Consider the following 21,999-nt stretch of genomic DNA (forward strand, 5'->3'; position numbering starts at 1 on the left):
AGTGACGGCCAGTGAAAATTTTAAGTGGTGGTGCTGCATATATATATATATATATATGCAGCACACCACTATATATATATATATGACAGAATGATCATTATTGACTCGGTTAACATACATAGTTTTATGAAAAAAATTGAATGACTAGAACCGAGATTTAAGTAAAAAGGTTTTAATATAAACACACTACTAGTTTCGGCCTGTAACAGCCTTCTTCAGGTGACATTATAAAAGAAAAAACACTAAACATTGAGGGTTAAAAGACTATGAACAACATAGACAGTCTTTATACATAATTACCATGAAAACGTTGTAGTTATATTTGAAGCTGTTCTTTCGTTTGTTGAATTGTTGGGAGAGTGCGTGCTTGCTGCATCACGTGAACGCCAGTACATGATTACAGCTGAATGGCTATCTGAGAGGTTGTAGCTTAAGTTGTTATTTAGATGAACAGGATTGAAGATGATTTCTCTAGATTCCACAATTTTTCTCTCTATTTCGTCACTGCAACGGAAGATGTTAGTAGAGTTTTCCCAGCAGACTTTGTGACTTTGGTTATCATCATTAGGATTAGCCAAGAAAAGGATATGACTTGATAATGCACTCGCTCGCTGTCTCTTGTAAGTAATGTCTCTCATGTGTTCTTCCATACGCATTTCGACCGATTTGTCTGCAAGTTGAGGCAACTCATATAAAGGGTGGGGCAAGCTCCGATCACTATTCTTGATATTTACCCATAATGTGAACTTAACTCCTAGGAGCTGTATTATTGTTCAACATTATGAGAGAAGGTCACTATCCAGACCGGTTTCGACCTTTTTTGAGGTCTCATCAGTGAGTAGGTAGACCTAGTTAATACCAAGTTTGTAGCGAACAGAACTTACATCCCTTCTATGAGAAGTAACTTAAATTAACTTAAATAAGTTCATGTCGCCGAATTGAAGCCTTTGGCTCTTCATTATAATTAATAATTTAAAAGGATATCTCTTGGCAATTCTCATCGCTAAAAACTTGGTATTAACTAGGTCCAACTACTTACTGATGAGACCTCAAAAAAGGTCGAAACCGGTCTGGGTAGTGACCTTCTCTCATAATGTTGAACAAATTACAGCTCCTAGAAGTTAAGTTCACATTATGGGTAAATATCAAGAATAGTGATCGGAGCTTGCTCTACCTTTTACATGAGTTGCCTCAGCTTGCACTACCAAGTGGGTCAGGTGCTGCACTATCCAGGTATTTGCTTACGCTTGGAATCGCCGAACTTTATATAGTTTCTATATTCGGCATGAAACTCTTTGAGTTTCTTATTCGGCTAAGAAATAATATGGGATATAATATAATATCCCTTAACTTAAATAATTATTTTCATATTTTCAACAGTGACACTCGTCATAAGCCTTGTATCTATAATAAATAAATAATTATATGTTATTTTAACAAAAAAAAATAAGATTTACAAAAAATAGTTGCACCAATAATAAACGTTTCATATCTGACAGAAATAAATGCGTGTAAGAATACTAAAGATACACTGCCGTTTGGGCAGTGTGGGAATGACGTAACGTGCAATCACAAACGCAAACGAATATCAGCGTTAGATGCATTTGATTCGTAATAATCTAAAGCGTTAATGGAACAATTCCAATTATTAACTATTCAGTCAATGTCAAAACATAAGCTGTAACCTTTAACATGTTGTTGTGCATTTATATAGTGTTGTACGCATTGTTATTATTTATAAACACAAACAAAATTTAATTTTTTAATTTTTTCCTTGGGGGTGCTGCAGTGTCGCAGTGCTTATGTACTGGCCACCACTGAACTATACCAAAACCACTTGTTATTCATTTGAATACTAAAGCATAGGAGTAAAATTTCGATTGAATAAAATCCACTTTTGGATGTCTTAAATGAGAACAAATAGACTGATTATAATATATTATTTTTATTATTTGGTCCTTCGTAGCACAATTAAAGAAACGACAAAATGACTGCATCCTGTTTAGGATGCAGTTTTTTTTGCGTATATAAAGAGATGCAAGGGTTTTTCCCAATAAAAATGATGACGTCCAATAGTGCATAATCTATATTTAGGGAAAAATTAGAAATATAGGCAAATACTACAGTCCAGTTAACTTAAGAATTTGCCAATAAAATAAATCTCGTCCCTACTACATGCTAGCGTTACTACGCTGGATCTGATTATATATAAACTTTAAATATAGGCAGAACTCAACAGTTTTAGCTTCAAAATCAACGCTTGAATTTGAGACTCAACGCAATATTTGTTATAACGTTTAAGATTTACGATCCCTCAAAATAGGGCATATTCTTCAAAGAACGGGACATGGTGGTCATCATGCTTTACTTCAAAACACTAGAAGTTGTTAAGGCTTTCGGAGAGAGAACAATGAGGTAAAATTCAAATGTTGGACTGGTTTTCTAACTTCAAAAATTAGAGCAACATCTATTGCTGATATGGCGAATATCTGCTCAAACATTGAAGAACAAATCAAGTTATAAATAGGCGATAAAGATCAGACTAAATCTTCATTTGTATATTCAGATGCAGATGTTTAAAGTACTTTTATGGTTTAAGAGTGTCCGAAACATAATAATATGAATATATAAATAGGACGAGCCTTCAAAATTTAGTCTGTATAGACAAACCTTTGGCAAAGACCTCGGTTACAATCCGTCTAAGAGGCGAAGAACCTTTATTAGGACTTTTCAACTGAAAGTGAGTTAGCTGGTGTCGCATAGAGACTGGAGAGGTTTTTTCTCCGTGAAACTTGGGATTTTCATTATGCAAAACAGATCAAACCCACAAAAGAACACATGCAATTTAGCAGGTAATTCAAATAGGATTAACAGCTTTGTCATATGCGCTATCAGGTTTCTTAGAAGCCAACGTACTTGGTGTGGCAGCTCGTTAAGCCTGACAAGAAAGGGAAGATGGAATGGAGGTTAAAATGGGAATAAATAGTTCTGTTTCTTCAAGAGAAAAAGACATAAAAACTGAATAAGACCACAAATTCGCGTTATTATTCTGTTTTTATATAACAGGGTAGACCTGAGTTAACATAAAAGTAAAGAAATTAAGTTTTATTTACTATTGCTAATTTTTGCAAGCGTTTTCTGTATGATTGTGTTTCTCTAACGATGACGACGATAGTTTAAATACCAGCTAATATGTTTTCCCTCACATTTGACATCTGTAGATGTCATATGGTCACTCCCGTATTTCACCGAGTTTTGGGAGTGAAGTCTTATGCTAGAATAAGTGGTAGGGTCGAAGATTCCCTTTCAACACAGAGTTAGTAGGACATTCAGAAAAATCCATATCCATGGTGGGATTCGGACCCGCAGTCTCTTGGCTGGAGAGCTGATACGATAACCACTCGAGCAACAAGGTCGGCAGCTAATATTTCCCTAATAGTAATTCAATTAAACTGAAACTTTTATATAAAACTGCAGAAAAATAGCTAAAATTACTCGAAAAATATAACTATTTCTTATTGCTTCCTCGCCACTCCTCGACACACAAGATTTTCTGTCTCTCTCTTTTCTTTGTCTGATACGATAACATTCTAGCTACAAAGGGAGCGAATTCGTTTTACATGCTCTTTAATTCGCAGATATGGCACTCCGTGCTTTTTTTTTCCCCACACTCAAGTTGGCACTAATTTGGAAGAAGACGCAGATATTTTCGCAATTTCGGTAGAAAAAAAACAAACTTGCGGACAGTTCCAGGTAATGACTTTTACTTTTATATAGTACTTTCAGTAAGTAGTACTAGTCGAGCGAGGAATGTGTTGCAAGCATTTGCAAGAGTTCGGAAATGTTTTCAAATACGGACGCGAATATGGACTCAAATATTAAACATTGCACTTCCAAGAATACAGTATGGAATGGTGAGTAAATCCTATTTTTAAAAGGATTAGCGCATTTTCTTAAAATCATTCGTGTATTACGTTATCGGTAATGCAATATTTTCTTACCTGAATGCTCATCGATTTGAACTTGTTTGGCTCTATTTCTTCGCAGATTGTCATTGTCAGCTCCTGAAACAAGTTGATAAATAAATAGACACGAGTTAATTTTAATACATGAAATATACAGTATACGTTTGTTTGCACTTGCAATAAAACATAGCCGCAATTACACAAGAAACCTTAAAGCCTTAAAGTGCACTAAAGAATTAATTCCGCTAAATTATTTTAAATGGATATAAGTGGTTGATTACTCTTTTTTTTTTTTTTTGCTTATTAATGTGACACACTGTACGGGTTGATAAAAGAAACAGGAGAATATTTTAAACAAGAAAAAACGATTCACACTAATAATTTCTAAGTTAATATAGTTAGCATTTATTTCTGTTGCAATTTGGATTCTTTTATCTCATCTTAAGTTCATAGTTTAGATTCATGTATAATTCTGAACGAACGGACCAGTATGGGAAAGACAGATGCCAGTGATGGTCCTTATAAAGCTGTACATCTTTCCAAACATTAAGGCTGAGAGCGAAGTTATGGACTCAGACCTTTAGATACAGTAGCTGGAAAGATAAATGCCCATGGATGAGCAACCTCTTTTAATAATGCAATTATTCACACGTGGTAGCGTATTTATAGAACAGACCAATGCAACTTTGAACTTCACAATGCGCATCGCATTGCAAGTTCTATCGCAACATGATTTGAAGAAAGTGAAGTAGAAAACCTACACGGAATTCTCATCTAATCCCCAAATATTGCCTTAGAATGAGAATTTTGTATTTTTTTCTTCTATAAATCAAAATCCAATATTTCAGAGTGTACGTACGCCAAGTATGGTTGAATGTCATCCAATACATATTTTTGCAAACAACTTCATAGCAAATGCAGTTGTTTGCTGGTTCATGGTTTACTGGTGACCGCGCTTGTGTTCCGTGTTGAATTCATTTTGATAATGGGATGATTTTATAAAACGTTTCGTCTTCTCTAATTCTTTTCGTAAAATCATTCCATTATCCCAAATATCTCATTATGTATGTTACCTATTATAAGCTGTTTTTAATCAGTTAGTTCTTCTGATGATGCGAAACAAAACATCAGAAGTTTAACGAAATTAATTGAGTGGCCAATAAATGTTTCTTTCACATGTGTTTCTTTCATGTGAAAGTATACGGCTACAAACATTAGTAATATATCCTCAATCCACAGAGGCCTAGGCAACGATGAATCAGAGCACTTTTTCAAGCGACTTTAGAGCTCCAGTTAGCAGCGCAGAGGTCTCATGCTGATGATGAAAATCTGCCACCTAAAATATGAATGTACGCTGTATTTTTTTTTTTTTCGTTTCAGATATTTATCAACTAGTAACGTCAACTTCCTAATTAATTCATTTTAATGATTCTGCCATGATGCCATCTGCTCACTGTACTCATTTTTCTAAGAACTCTCATTGATGTTTAATTATTTTATTTTTTATTTCTTTATTTCATATGCATTTTTTTTTCAGTTATATTCCCTTTTGAATATGTTCTCTTCTACATGTTTTATTTATTCTGTTATCTACCAGAATTATACTGTAATATATGTATTCCAATATATAATGGGAGACTTTAATTATCCAAATATAGATTGAGTAGCAATAGAAACGCATGAGAAGAATGAAAACGAATTCGTTGAGCTGTTTCGACATAACTTCCTCAAGCAGCATTTCACAGAACCAACTCGAGGGCAAAGAGTGTTAGATTTGATTATAGTATCAGAGAGCGTTTCAGTTAAAGACATAACTATTCTGCCTCCGGTTGGTGACAGTTTATTTTATTTATTTATATGGAATTTCCTCCCTTTTCTCCCCCGTCCCTATTGGAACGAGTTGAGCCCCCTCATGGGGGATTAAGTATTTATGGCTGTAGATCCGTGTGTGTGTTCACGGGGTCGGTTTGCCTGCTTGCAGGATGAAAACCCCCAGATAAACTGGGGAGGAAAATCCTGCTGTCCACGCCCAAGACTAGCTAAGTTGGCTATGGCTGAGGAAAATCCTTAAGCTCCTCACGTCGGCGACGGGAATCGAACCCAGGACTCTCCTTCTCCAGGCATATGGTTGCGAAGCGCAAAGCCACTAGGCTAACCGCGCGGTTTTGGTGGCAGTGACCATGCCGTACTCACTTGGGAGGTGAGACTAAGTTTATGAATGTTCCATTCAGAAAAGGTTACATGCTGAACTACAAAGCAGGAAATTATGACCAGCTGAGAAGTATACTAAGTTCAGTGGAATGGGATCGGTTGCTGGATGGAAAGAAGAATATTGACAGTGCATGGGAAGCATTTAAACAATAGTTAAATGATGATATATCAGAATGTGTCCCGAGAGTTCGAAGAATAAACACGGTAGGAGTCAAGTGGATGTGTAATCTAATTAAACAAAACATTCGTAAGAAAAGGACAATGTGGAAGGAATACCGTGTGCATAAGGATGACGTCAGTTACGAACGTTATAAACAGCAGTCTAGAATAGGCACAAGTGTTGTACGGAAAGCAAAGTATGAAAAGAAACTGTCTCTGCGTGATAAAGACAACCCACAAGAATTCTATCAATATGCTGCAAGTAAAATTAAGAATAAATATGAAAGGAAAACTCTTCTAAATTCAGATGGCATGAGGGTTATAGACGCAAAAGAGTTTGATCAGATAATGAGTGCCCATTTCATTAAAAGCTATCAACCTGGTGTACATAACACTGAGCTCACTGCTACCTCTTCACTGGATGAAGAAATCCAGGTGTAATAGGGACAAGGTATTAGAGCTGTTGCACAAATTGAATAAGAATTCAGCAATAGGGACTGATGGGATATCAGCAGTGTGCTAAAATAGTTTTCAGCTGAACTAGCTATTCTTTTGACCAGGCTGAACAGGAAAGATTCCGTAGGAATGGAATGGAAGGAATGCATGGTAATTCCACTGCACAAGCGTAGAGCAAAGACCGATATATCCGACTATCGATCAATTGGTATCTCAGGAGTGGTGGTGAAGATTTTGGAAAAATTGATTAGGGCTCGCATTCAGAAATGGGTTAGCAGTGAATCTCTACTTTGCAATGAACATTATGGGTTTACTAAGGTAAGGTCATGTTTCAGCAATTGCTCACATTTTATAACAATATCACCATTGAAATAGACAGGGGAAATCGATACACTATGATAGTTTTGGATTTTGTTAAGGCTTTTCACAGAACACGACATGATAGACTATTGAATAAATTGGAGAAAATGGGCTTGGCTTATAGAATATTAGCATGATTAAGAAGATGATGCCTTACTGATAGATATCAAAAAGTGGTATACGGGGATGTGAGTCTGCAAGATTTAATAACAAGTGGTGTACCAAAACGATAAGTTCTTGGTCCACTGTTATTCAATCTGTATATTAATGATATTTGGTAGGATTTGGCAAGCGACATTCAACTATTTGCTGATGATGCAAAGATAGGTAGCATAATCAGGAATGCTGCTGTTATGCAGTAATTGAAGAATGATTTGAATAGGTTGGAATTATGGGCATGGGAAAATGGGTGTCAGTTAAATGTCAGTAAATGTAAAGTCATTCACTTCGGCGTGATTGGATATCCAATGTCGTATCATATTGGTAGGATTTTGGTAAAAGAAACGGATAGGTAGGAAATTGAAATTCAGGGGCCATGTGGTAAAGATTGCAAATACAACTCAAAAGATAATAGCAATGCTGACACGAACGTTCACATGTAAAGATAAGAATGTCATTTTGCCTCTTTACGAAGCCTTGATAAGACCTCACTTGGACTATTGTGCGCAGGTCTGGTCTTCTGGTTTCCATTGCGATTCTAATACAGTCAAGTGAGTGCAAAGTGCAAACTGTGTTAAAATGATATCAGGTTTGCGGAATACTAATTACGAAGACAGATTGAGAATTTGTAGACTACGGGCACTGGCGAACACTAGAAAGAAGGGTGATATGATTGAGACTTTCAAAAATTCCATCAATTGAAATCTTGAAATGGTCATACAAGATTTCAATTGATGGAATATTTCAATTTATGGAGGGTGGGGAAAGGACGAGAGGGGAATCCTTGGAAGCTGAGAATGAAAGCTGCCAAGACGGGGTTGAGGGCTAGATTTTTTTCTCAGAGGGTGGTGCGTGATTGGAATGGATTGCCTTTGGATGTCGTGAATGCAAGCAGTGTGAAAGAATTCAAGAATTAGTGTGATAGCTGCTGTGTAGTATGTGGCCTCCCTCGATGAGTCCTGGACTCCCTGGAATCTTAATATTAATAATAAGAATGCTATTTTACTTCTACTATGTCTTTCGAGTACGAGTAATACTTTGTACGGGTAAAGGTTGTTGATAATGAAACAAAATGAAACAAAAGTATTATTATTTTTAATCGGCATCAAATATCATTAAAACCAGTTGAGGCACTACTGATAAATAACTATATGTTAATTACTATGCCAACATATAATGCACGAGAAAAAAAATTTTCAACTGTGTTAACATGGTTAAAGATTAATGTAGTTTTAAATATCCTTTCGCAATAGAAGGTTTAATGAAACCACTAGAGTGCTCGTATAGATTGTAGCAATCATCGATAATAAATTGTTATTTTGGTGATAATATCACTGTTCATCGTGTTATCGGTGAGCACAGGTTTTGTTTCTATTCATAGGGAATTCTATTTGCGTATCTTTGGGCACCTCTGCATAAGACATATTTTTACTAAATATTTCTATTAAAAAGTCTTATAATTTCAAATACAATTCTAAGTTGTTGGAACAAATATATCGTGCGTTCATGGAAACTTACTTTTATGGCTGCAGGAACATCTGCACTCTCTACTCGACTGCACATGCTAAGCAGATACGAGAAGTCACTCATAACTTCTGTGTCCCAACCTACAAAATAAAATAAATCGTTATATTTTTTTTAAAAAAAGAGAACTCGCGTGTGTGCATATATATATATATATATATATATATATATATATATATATAGTTTCTCATATCGAAAATCTTGCAATCAGTGACAATTATATCATAGCAAGTTTTGACATTATCTCATTATTTACTAACGTTCCTACTGAGGAGGTATTAACATTACTTAAGGACAAACTGTCTAAAATGATGTTTGCTTTAGTAAAGCATTGTATTCAATCTGGCTACTTCAGCTATAGGGACTCCATTTACAAACAAAACCAAGATCTAGCAATGGGCAACCCTTTATCTCCAGTTCTAGCAAACATTTTCCTGGAAGATTTTGAAACAAAAGCCATATCGTCCTTCTCATTTAAGCCGAAACTTTGGAGACGTTATGTTGACGACATTTTCATTATATGGAGTCACGGACACACATCACTCATGGATTTTCTTCAACTTCTTAACAACCAGCATCCTGCTATAAAATCACTGCTGAAGTAGAACGAAATAACTGCCTACCTTTCCTGGAGGTAATTCTTACACGATGCTCTGATAGATTTAAAATCTGTATATACCGAAAACCAACTCATAGTAACAGATATCTGCACTGTCAATCTCGTCACTTTCCACCACAAAAGCACGGAACTATTTCTACCTGAGGACACAGAGCACGATCTCTTTTAAATGAACCAGATGAACTCCAAAAAGAAATTGAACAACTTTCTCTTACCTTTACACAAAATGGATATTCTGAAAAAATAAGAAATTTCTTCTGGATCCTCCTAGGCAGCGTACTACGGAAACTATTGATTTTAAAGGTAGCATCTCAATCCCTTACATTAGTTCAGTCTCCAATAAATTGGCTAAAGTCCTTAAAAAATACAACATCAGGACGTTTTTCACTACACTCCCTAAAGTCCGTTCTCTTATAAGCCATCCGAAGCCTATTCATCGTAACCTGAAATATCCAGGTATTTACAAGTTATGTAAACACATGGATATTTCAGAACTTTTGACAGACTAACAAATTTGTTGAACTGCGTATTGAGGAGCATAAGAGAGACATCTCCTATAAAAGATCACATGCATCTGCGCTATCCAGTCATGTTCTTTTCTCTAATAACCCTCATGACGATCTACAGAATCACTCAGTTTGCTGGGACAAATCCGAAAACATTTTTCGCTGTCGTGATGAGTTTGAAAGAAAAATCGTGGAGTCCAGAGAAATCCTCCTTAATCCTGAACATTTGAACAGCAATTTGTGTTATAACATCCCTGATAGGCATACTGCAGTTGTTCAATACTGGTGCTTACGAGAACCTGCAAGCACGCATACAACAAACAATAGCACGTTAGTTGGAACGACTTGAAAAATACGACGTTTTTTGTGTCAATTATGTATTGCAATTTTTTACTGTAATTCTCAGTTTTTTGTAAGTTCAATTTTTTATTACTGTGTTCTACCTTTAGTAGATACCTGAAGAAGGCTGCAAAAGGCTGAAACTAGTTGTATAATTTTCATTAAAACTTCATATTTTATCTCAATTTAAAGGCATTTAAAATTTATGCTCTAATATATATATAAATTGGAGGGAAATGATACTCCCAAGTTAGTATAACTGCCTGAGTCAAATGGCTGCGAAAAGGAGAAACTGACGGAGTTTGAAAGACACGTTGTTAAAGGATACCATGTGGCAGGTCTATCTCTTCGGCTGAGAATCAACTGCAAGTTCTACCCGCACTGGACGTCTCAACACACTCACCGAACGTGAAGTAGAGTACTACGATGGATAATATGGAAAAAAAAAAGAAAAAAGAAAACGCCATCCGTTTGGATGGCGTTTTCTTTTTGGGCTTCTTCTATAACGACTGAACTACGGAGGATCTATACGGCTTCTAGTTTGCAAAAAAATTATGACAGATAACTCATTGTCATCTAATGGTATGTATATAGGAAAAGATATATATACATATATATCTTTTAAGACATTATTAGACTGGATCCAAGTAGATAACCGAATGCTACTAATCGTAATCTCATTTAAGATTAAGCCTTCTTTGTCATCTCTCTCTCTCTCTCTCTCTCTCTCTCTCTCTGTCTGTCTGTCTACCTGTATGTTTGTCTCTCTCTGTGTCTTTTTCTCTTTCTCTCTCTCTCTCTCTCTCTCTCTCTCCACCTCTCTCTTTCTCTGTATGTCTGTCTCTCTGTATCCTTCTCTCTCTCTCTCTGTCTCGTGAGAGTTTGGCAAGCTTCCGAACTTGCATGTGCATACTTCGCATACAAATGCTTCATTGATCAAGAAAAATAGTTCTAATGGTTCTAATTTGTTTGAATACTATTTAGACGTCATAACCTCTTAATATCTTGGACAATTTATGGACGCTACGCCTAAAACAGCAGAGGGACAAATCCCCATTGAGTATATTTCAAAGGAGTTTTGGGTGATAGGATAATATTTTTATGTTTTTCATTACAGTCATTCCTTGAGAAAGCATCTTTTACAAGATATTCTCCTTTTCTTGTTCCTTTTATTTTAATAGTCCAGCATTTAGGACTTCTTGTGTAGTTTGACTTGTTACGTAAATCAAACCATGTCATTCACATATCGGTTAGTATTTTACTTTGTGATTTGTGTATAATGCATTTAAATTTCTTACCATTCCTGAGCTTCGAAAGGTTGGTCAGTAGCATGGTGTTCCAAGTCGATGATACCATCGAACAACTCATAAGTAGATCCATCGGCTGAAATTAATATATCCTTGATTTAACTATGATGATGATGAATTTCAGCTCTTGTGAAATAAAAATTGAAAACAAGAATCATGATTATATCAATTTAAGGTACAAAATCTCAAAAGCATGTTAATAACTTAAAGCAGCGTTTTTTAATCTTTCTAAGCCCAAGGACCAGTAAAATGCCTAATTTAATTCTACGAACCACTAAGTTATGTAATTTTTTTAATGTACGTGGGAATTACCAATATTTTGGAAAATCTGTGCTTTTTATAACATAATAAATTTAAAAGCATGTTTTGAATACATATGGAAACATAACTAATTAAGTTGGAAGTAAACGATTAAAAGTATATCATCATTGAACAAGGTATCAGTTTCCGATTTGCTGTGGGTAAATAAATGAGTATTTCAGTGCGGTCCCGTAGGTATCCCCATTCATCTGCCCACAACAACTTTTATATTTTATATGTTATTCCCATTCTTTTGAGTGTAGGCTAACATATATTTTATATGTTAGCCTACACTCATTAAGCTCATCCCACAACAACATTTTTAGCGCCGTTGGTACCATGAGCAAATGAATGGGGAATTTCAGCGCCATCCCGCTGAACCTTCATTCATCTGTCCACAACGATGTTTATCTTTAATCCCGGTCCATCTACCCATACTCATGAAACTAGCCACACAACAACTTTTCCCTTCAAGTACTTTCTGATTCATCCCCTGCATATACCCAAACATTTCTCTTAGAACATCCCAAAGCCATTAATGCCTCCCATCCACACACACACACACACACACACACACACACACACACACACACACACACACACACACACACACACACACACACACACACACACACACACACACACACACACGCGAGCGTCCGGCCCAAACGAATCGCCTTATTTCCCTGACCAGCAAAAAAATTTAAGACATCCTGTTATGTGAGGTCCTTCCCGATATCTATAAGTCTAACCCACGATGTCAGTCGCAAAGTGCCATCCACGTTGTCGGGGAATTTTCAGGCCAGCGACTGTATGCCGTATATACCGTACGCATGTGATTTGTACAAATTGTTATCTTGGTGGTTTTAATTATATCCATCCTGTTTTATCCAGAAGTACAACAGTGCTCATTGTAAATCTGGCGGATTCATTAAGTGTGTGGTGGTTTTATTTATATCCGCCCTGTGTGCTCCTTGTATTCGTTACGTTGTGACGTGTGTTTCTGTATAATCTATGACCGTACGGATGTTGTTGTCTGCATGCTGCGGATTCGGTGTGCTCGGCCGCATATTTTCGCAAGCGACCGTACGAGATACGGATCTTCGCTAAACAGGACACAGGCAGTTATCCTCCTCGCCAGCAGAGCTGAGCCTCACTGTGACTCCACTTTGCATAACTTTGGTTTCATCCCCGATTTTGTCCGATTTTGGAAAGGGATTAATTCCAAAACCAGTTACGAGAATAATCGGAAATTGTAGTCCAAATATATAATACGATATAATTATGTTACTACTTCCTTTTAGTGAGATGGTCCAGCTTCTCGGCCTTTGCATAGTTGCTGGATATTTGGCTCAATATTGGTCAACTTCAGTCGAAGATCGACACACACACACACAACGACGATTTCTGTATTTTGTTTTTATTTGAGGGTGCGATGAAAATCCTTTCTCACAGAGATAGGTTGTAGAAAACTACATTGCGATTTTCATCGCTTCTTCAGATAATTCGGGAAATTCACTTCTCACTGAAGGCGAGATCCAGAATCGAGCCAAACCAAGATCACGGAATTGCATTTTAAACCCACTGTCAGTTGATAGTAGTCTGTTTGTAACGGCTCTTCTTGACTCTTTCGATTAACTGAGATTCGACGTCACCTGCCATATCATTAATTCTGTGACCGACAGTGTCATTTGAAAGAGGAATCAAATCAACATCTTTTAGTAACTTGTTATCAAACATAGTTTTTACCACATCTTTTATAGCTGAAAGTAACGAATTTTCCCCGATAGAATGAGGTTTCCCTGTTTTCGCTATGCGCAAACGTAAGAGATAGGATGCTTCCAGTGCCCTGCTATTAATCGAACCCATGGCCGAAACTACATCTTTCCCATGATTTAATGTCGCTAAGCATGGACATTAATTGGCTTAAATTGGCTTTTTTTTTTCAATTTGCTTATTTTTCACATCACAATGTTTAGTTTCTAAATGTTGTCGGAATTTCGCAGGCTTCATGCACTCGTTCGACAACACTTCATAACACAAAACACATTGAGGTTTCTGTTCACTTTCATCTCCACACCAAGTAAACCCGAATTCCAAATATGAACTGTTATATTTCCTACTCTACCTTTTCTTTGAACTGCTTGTTTCTTCTACTTTAATAGTATCAGATTTACTCGCCGTTACAACAACTTAGGGTTAGCATCACCTGTTTCATTTGCCCTTCTTTTCAAAGTCCCAGTTCTAAGCCAGTTCTCCATGAAACCGTTTCCAAAAAATATATAAAAATACTGGTGTTAACTCACGGCACACTTTGTCCAAGCATCATTTAGCGCTTCTGAAGCCTTGGTTGAAGGAGGAAAAACTTCAGTAATAAAAATCAATAAACATCAAACAATTGGTTGACATGTGGATAACACATGTTCACTTAAAATCTGACAAAACAGCAAGGGAAGCCGGAAGCAATAAAACTATATTGTTGTTCACTTCATCCCTCTTATTATTCGTCATTCTTCCGCTATAAATTATTGTAGTGCCAGAATGACGAGTAATAAAAGAGGGGCGAAGTGAACAACAATATAGTTTTATTGCTTCCGTCTTTGAACGTTCTGACGGTGTTGTTTTTTTAAGTCTCCATTTGATTTCAATAAATTTTACTTACTTGTTCAATTTTAATTTGTTTGGATAATTAAAAAATATATATTTATTTAATTACTTTAAGTCTGCCTGCGGACCACCTTTAGTTGAGAAACACTGACTTAACCCCTTAACGTACCAATTAAAAATCAGAAAGAGATCGTTTTTCTGCCAATTTTTTGGGCGAGTTTTGAGCGTGGGTGATTTGCTGGATCAAATACATGATTATTTTTCAAATAATGATGAATTTGTGCAAACGGAAACGAAATAGGCGATACACTTTGGAAACTTTTCTCGGCTGAAAGGAAATGGGCACGAGATTGTCTAACGTCTATATTCGGTTGTATTTATATGTGAAACCAAAATTCAAAATCAATTTTAGTGCAATAAAGGGGTTAAATGATGTCGTTTTAATAACGTATTTTGGATGACACTTAGAATCAGTGCGAGGCGTTGTTCATGGATTCAAGGTTAACCATTTGCTATTTAATAAATGATAAATGATACCGAGACCGTTGCGCAGTTAATAATATACGAACAAAAGAATACTAATGATTGTGTAATAAAATTCTCACTGTGTTAAGAAACCATCAAGGGAATAATTTAATTGAGTCAGTATAATCTTAATTTAAAACAGTTTTCGCAATTTAATTGTTGCAGCACAATTCATTTTCTGAACTTAGACTTCAAATCATAAATCTTGAGAGAGAAAAAAAAGTAGAGAATATGAAAAGAAAATCTGTACGCATGGTGTGGAGGAATCTTCCAAACTTTAGGGATTGATTCCTTCAATTTTAAGCATAAAAAAGGTATTTACTCCAAGTTTGTTTGCAGTAATTATGCTTAAAGACTGTTAAATGAAACACTGTTTCCTCCAAGTTAGTCTCTTACTTGTCACGGCTATATAAATGAATAATTTCGAGGAAAATTGAGGACAAATTCATCACCTCCGAGATCGCTTCAGGAAATTACTGATATTTTGTATTATTATGACAGAGCCAAAATATCAGTTTATCAACATTAAGTGGAATCTACCTGGGAGAAGTCATCTACAATTGTCGTCAATTAAAAGCTTTCATGTTTGTTAAATTTTCATCAAAAATTATGAACATTTCTTTGCTCCTCCTGTTCCATGGTACATAAATTCTCTCTCTCTCTCTCTCTCTCTCTCTCTCTCTCTATCACCAGAATGATCTGAGTAATTTAATAGAATGGTTATCCATCTAAGCCATATTGAATTCGCCTGGTGGGTTTTCTATCGAAACAGTAATTGCAGTTCTTTTTCACTACGCTCTGTACTTATTACGAGACTTTGCTGATTGCCATCTCTGGTTGGAATACAGAAATTCTAAGTGATATTAATGAATAATATGAAAAATTATTGTTTTGATGACGTGATTGTCTTTATATTTCTTCATTAAACATAAGAAATATACACTTAATGGAAAAATCATTAGAGATGCCTAACCAATATCGTGTCGGTCCTCCTCTAGTGCGAATAACAGCCTAAACTCTCAGAGGCATTCATTCCACTAGAAGCCAGAGTGTTGCCGGAGGTAATTCCACCCATACTTATTGCAGCATTGTCCACAACTGCACCTTAGACGCCAGTCCCAGTTACATGGATCTGATGTCTCGCTATACGGCCACCCAGTGAGATTCAATCAGATTTAAATCCGCGGACCACAGATGACTCTGGATGATCCCAAACTCAAATGAATGTTCCTGGAGCCATGCATGGGTGTTTGTGGCCTGATGGGGAGTTGCAGTGTCCTGCGGAAACAGACCATCGGTTTGCAGCTGATCAGCCAGCACATTCTGGTAGCGCGCAGCGTTTAAGAACCTCTCCAGACACTCTAAGGGACCTAATGTGGAGGATCATACTCGCACCCTCTCGTCACCTTGGTATAACTGATAGCGGGATTCATCAGACCACACTACTCTGGTCCACTCTGCAGAGGTCCAGTTTTGATGATCCCGACACATCAAACTGGACTCATCGGGTATTGCGAGATGCAATGCCCGATGAGAAGCTGTCAACAGTGGTATACCATTTGGACGTCGACTCCTTTATTCCATGGTATGTTCCATTCACTCGTTGACTCTGCTTGCATTTACGACATTGAAACTGGTTGTGATTTGTGCCGCCGTTGCCTTGCAGTACAAGCCTGAACAGTCTATATCGAATGCAGTCATTAATGGCGTGTGGTCGGCACCACTTCATTGCTGGGCGCTGGTACATCCATTGATGGTATACTGGCGGCAGACACTTGATACGGTTTCCCTAGAGAACACTAGTGGTTCTTACCACTTGGGCGATAGAATGATCCATCTCTCTTTCCTCAATAATACGTCCACGATCAAAGTTGCTAAGATCACCACATTTACCCATGTTCGTCGATTGCCATACACTGTTGGGAAGTCACGATGTCTGCCTATTTACCGTCTGCGTTCGGTTTGGGTATGTCTCCCTGTTTCCTTCATTAGAGGAAAGGATCAAGGAAAGTTGACACTGGTAAGGGATGCCAAGGTCAACTTTCCATGATCCTTTCCTCTAATGTTTTGCCCACTGAGTGTAGTCTTGTAACGAAGTTATTTATTCACAAAGCATATAAAATAATACCGAAAATAAAAAATATTTACTTTAGTGGTGTAAACATTAGTTTTATCTTTTGTGATATTTCTTATATTGTTTGTTACTATTGAAGCTTCTTGGAAACAAAGTGAGGACAGGGACCATTTATTAAATAGCACACCGATGTCTAATATTATTAATAAGCAAGAACTATTCATTTATAATGTATGTCGAACGTTGAGTACTCTTACCTCAAAATAGGTGGCGATTAAGTTTATTAATTCTTCAAAGAGTTCCTTTGCTGAAGTGAACTTATCGAAATTCAAGGAAATGCTAGATAAAGCATTTTCTCCCTTTTTAAGATCTTTCTCAAGAAATACGGAATCCTATTGAAATAAATAAATGAATTACTATTTAGTGTTTACAAATATTTATATTGATAAAAGCGGCAAAAACTTATGGTAATTTGTTGTTGTAAGAAGCCTGATAATTATCAATATAGCCATCCAGCGATTCCAGATCCCTCTCTCACTCTCTCTCTCTCTCTCTCTCTCTCTCTCTCTCTCTCTCTCTCTCTCCTCTCTCTCACTCTCTCTCTCTCTCCCTCTCTCTCCCTCTCTCCATCTCTCTCTCTCCCTCTCTCCATCTCTCTCTCCCTCTCTCCCTTTCTCTCCCACCCTCTCTCTCCCCCTCCCCCCCCGCTCTCTCTCTCTCTCTCTCTTCCTCGAAGTTTTTTCTCTTTAGAAATTAGGTATAAACACCGTGGGATGATGCGGAATGTAAATGTTTTGAGGGATGAAAAATTCTTCCGGGAAAAAAAAAAACACCTTTGTATGAGACCGGCTAATTGAAAAAAGTCTAATCAAGATTCCTCCCAACCTGGGTTAGACGGGATTCTAACTAGGTCATTTTATAGAAAGTGCTTCGTCGAAACCGACCGAGGCACGGAGGGTTTCGAACATCAGGGATCGTCAAAATTTATCTTACTATAATATAAATTTTATTAATATAAAGAAACTGAATTAACTGCCAACGTATTCACATTTCTTTCATTTACAAGATGATACTAAAGTAAATCGAAAAATCAAATTTTCAATAGTTTCAGTTTTTCATTATGAATGGTTACAAATATTTCATAATATCCAAAAGGAAGATTAATCATTTCGGTGCGTTTCAGATTTTTTCCAGCTGATCGCGATATTGCTCTGGCTGTTATGAAATTCCAAACATGATACCGTCAATGGCCTTGTGCAGTTTTGGTCGTCTCGGAATGTTATACAAAGTGGCATTTGACGGCAGCGCTCTCTACAAGAAGTGTAGTCTAGCAAGAAGATGCATTTATCTAAAATAAAATTTTAAAAAAGTGTTTCTGCAATGAAATCGCACAGCACCTTATTAATTCACTTTACTAATGTTGCAGAATCGTAGAAAATCATAAAAATCGCAGTCGGAAAATCACAATACGAATTCAATTCAATTTTTCAATTGATCTTTCTTTGTATATTCATAATAGTCGTAACACTAAATATGGTAACTAAAAGCCTTTTTTTATTTCTGAGTAAATAGAAATAGTTTCTCTGTATTTCATATTATTTTAGTAATAATTATTCCGTAACTAACTTGGAATATTACCTTCTTATCCAAACTTAGGAAGGAGTCTGGTGATCTCTACCAATAAATAAGTAAATGTTTCTAAACATTTTTTGAACAATCTGAGAATTGTTTGCTTGAAACTGAAATATTACAATCTGAATGAAGTACTCTAAATATGATTCACTTAACAAGTATTCAAAATATTTGAGTTTGTTTTTTTTTTCTGTCAGATACAAGTACTGTTGATTGCCTGTCGTACTTTTTTCATACTGGAATGCTAGTTTAAGTACTTCGAGAAAAAATCGCTAAATTAAATATACTAAATTTAATTTAGTGTATTACATAATCGAGTTTTAAATATTCTTTTTAGTAATGGTTTATGTGGCATTCAGATGCTGAACAAATCAGCGACAATAATTCATTTATATTTGGAGGACATGTATGTACTTTACATAAGAGCAATTGTTTAAAGTGTTAATACGTACTTTCACTACTTGTGCAAGGATTTACTAATTCAGTGTATCCTCTACTGGATTACCAAAATTACACCCAGTACCAAGGTCAGCCAAGTATAAGACTCTGACATTTTACTTGGTCTTATTTCCGGCATTGATAAGCTCCGAAAATTAATTAATAGTTAATTTATTAGTTCGGTTTTAGCAAGTCTGTAATCGATTATTAGAGAGTCATTCGAATGCTCAGTGTTATTCATAGCTATTGCATCGCATTTCATTTCTAAGAATTCAACATGTATGTCTCACCCGCTGTTACGGGAAATGATTTGTACTTAAAAGTTAATTGTTATTGGATTATGTTAACTGTTATATTCATAATAGTGTATACTAATTTATATTCATAATAAATTTATTTATTGTACTGTTTGTAGCAAAGCGTTAGAAAAGTTTTTTCCATAAAACCAGTTTATTTACAAACTTACCCTCAAGAGTTTAAGATTATGCGCTATGGTCGCAATCAACGACGATTTTTTAACAGGATAGCGTTCGGCAGCAATTTCAAGCATCTTTTGATCCTCAAGGATCCTTCCAAAAATACCGATCATCACAGATTCAGATATTGGGGAGCGCTGGCCACCGGACTGAAAAACTAACTGGAAAAAAAATGAATTGTAGCTTAAAATTCAAATCATGATCATCTCAATTTAGAAAATATGAATTTCAAATAGGAAATGTTTTGAGAGAATAAACCATATTTAAATATATATTCCTCTGTTATAACAAAAAATTAATATAAGTCATAATCAACCGTGCGTGTCCCAAAAAATATTGAATTTGAAGCTTATGAAATCAAAACTGTATCTGACTAGCTTGGTCACGTATTGATATTTGGAAATCGAGTTGATCGGATACCAGCGAATCACAGTGGATTCTTTTTCTCGTTCATTAAGATGTTCTTCTAAAAGTGAACGTTTCGAAAGAAAGCATTTTAAAACGATTTCTCTTTCCTTAGACGAATACGATGTTTGGAATTTTGTTGAATGACAGAAAAGTAAATGTTCTGCTAATTTTTCTTTAAAGAAGTTGCTCACTAACACTTTATTAATAAAATATTTTCATTATAAATCTTGCTAAAATGACAGAAAGGTTGTCTATTATTGGAAATTTTTGAAAATAATATTCTAGTGAAGTAGGAATCGCATGGAGTGCTACTTTGCTAGAATGCCTATAAACCTGATACTTAAGGGATCATTATCGAACTGTGGATAAAACACGAACACACACAGAGAAACGGTATAGATAGAACTGTAGGGTAGTTTTATCTTATCTAGCATGCTGCTGTGGGCCAGAGGTTCCTTTAGTCTCTCAGTAATTTTTTTTTCCCGGTGCAGTTCCGTTTATTATGTAGTTAGGTCCAAACTACATAATAAGTATTCGTGTCCTAGTAACTTAGTTGGCGTTTAGTAGAAGAGTGTTTCCCAAATTGTGACAAGTGAGGATTGGCTGTCCACCGAATCTTAAAAATGTTAAAACTAAATGAATGACGCTCGCTTTTTGAAGGAAATGAAAAGGCAATATTAAATATTATTATTTATTAAAACTGTTTCAGACCGACTGCTGAACAATGATTATCGCAATTATATTGACTAGGCACTCGAAAGTTGCAGAGCCTGCTATTTTATTGGTTAACATGTTCAGTGTATCGTTGACGAAGTAAATCTAGAAGAAAGATAAATCATTTAGATAGAAGATAGTCATAGTGGAACTTCCTGTCTCTGAGTTTCATCGAAAACGAACACTGTCTGCCGGTTGTGTATTGGTTTACTATCGCGAATCGCAAAGTTCATGCTTTAGCACTTAGGAAAAAAGACTTAACTCCACAATTCTAAAATATCTGAAGTATTAATAAAGAAATGCTTACGTCAACCACATTGATGAATGCAGTGTTGTAGACATAATTAAGTCCTTTCGATATATATGGAATGTTACGCTGCTCGTCCAGATTTTTACTTCCCCACATACTTTTCTAAAGGATTCAAAATAACATTTCACATTGAAGAAATAAAGTTAACTGAATCAGTGGACAAATTAGATCATATTTTAATAATGTAAAATATATTCAGTAGTATTGATCATAAGGCAAAACATTAATTATTATAATAATGGAAGAATTATAAATAAATGACTTCAATCTGCATTCAAAAATTTGAAATTTGCTAATAAAGAGAGCTATAGAGTTTTATAGTCAGCAGCGAAGTGGGGAATATGCAGAGGCAATAATTCACCGTTCACTGTATACGCTTATATTACGAATCATTTACTTGCTCATGTAGCCTAGATCGTAGTTGGTCAGTTCCGAATGATTGCTTGCAATGAAGTATTAGCCACCAATTTGTTCTTAAACTTCTACCTTACCCTAGGATATGTTTTGAGTTTTTATGAGTTTTTCGCAGCAATTACCATAGTCAACGTTATAAATTCTTTGAACCAATCCATCTATCAAACTAATTTTGATGAAATTACATTAATAAAATACAATAAAATACAATAAAATTCTAAAGATTTTATTGTATTTTAATTAGATGTGAAATTTTATTCTCTGTTTATAACGGTAGAGATCGCGTATCGTTTTTTGAAACCATGGTGTCTTCTTTCATTGATTTTATTGTATATTTTAGATGTTCTCCGGCAGGTAAAAACTTAACTTGGAAACCAATGGGAAAATGAAACATCTAAAAGCATTCACAAATACCTCTTAGTGTAATAGTCATGCCATATAAAGAACATAATTTATAATAAGATAATCAAATTTTTTTTTTCCTTTTAATTAATAA

General features: G+C 35.7%; 1 protein-coding gene across 3 annotated transcripts in view; it reads right to left on the reverse strand.

Moving 5' to 3' along the window:
- Positions 1–21,999, reverse strand: part of LOC150093568 (uncharacterized) — a 133,998-nt gene that overhangs the window by 31,108 nt on the left and 80,891 nt on the right. For all 3 annotated transcript variants that reach the window (XR_016550310.1, XM_090412811.1, XM_090412810.1), the window contains exons 24-29: positions 21,087–21,191; positions 19,648–19,818; positions 17,369–17,503; positions 11,597–11,681; positions 8,829–8,917; positions 4,002–4,064 (exon numbers count right to left, since the gene is read on the reverse strand). Coding sequence is in view for 2 of the 3 variants with exons in the window: in XM_090412811.1 (XP_090268937.1) it covers positions 4,002–4,064; positions 8,829–8,917; positions 11,597–11,681; positions 17,369–17,503; positions 19,648–19,818; positions 21,087–21,191 (648 nt within the window). In the remaining variant the exon portion in view is untranslated. The remainder of the gene's footprint in view (positions 1–4,001; positions 4,065–8,828; positions 8,918–11,596; positions 11,682–17,368; positions 17,504–19,647; positions 19,819–21,086; positions 21,192–21,999) is intronic.

This window comes from Typopeltis vanoorti, chromosome 23, assembly GCF_054136105.1.
Source record: "Typopeltis vanoorti isolate ZY-2024b chromosome 23, IOZ_Tvanoo_1.0, whole genome shotgun sequence".
NCBI classification, from domain to species: domain Eukaryota; kingdom Metazoa; phylum Arthropoda; class Arachnida; order Uropygi; family Thelyphonidae; genus Typopeltis; species Typopeltis vanoorti.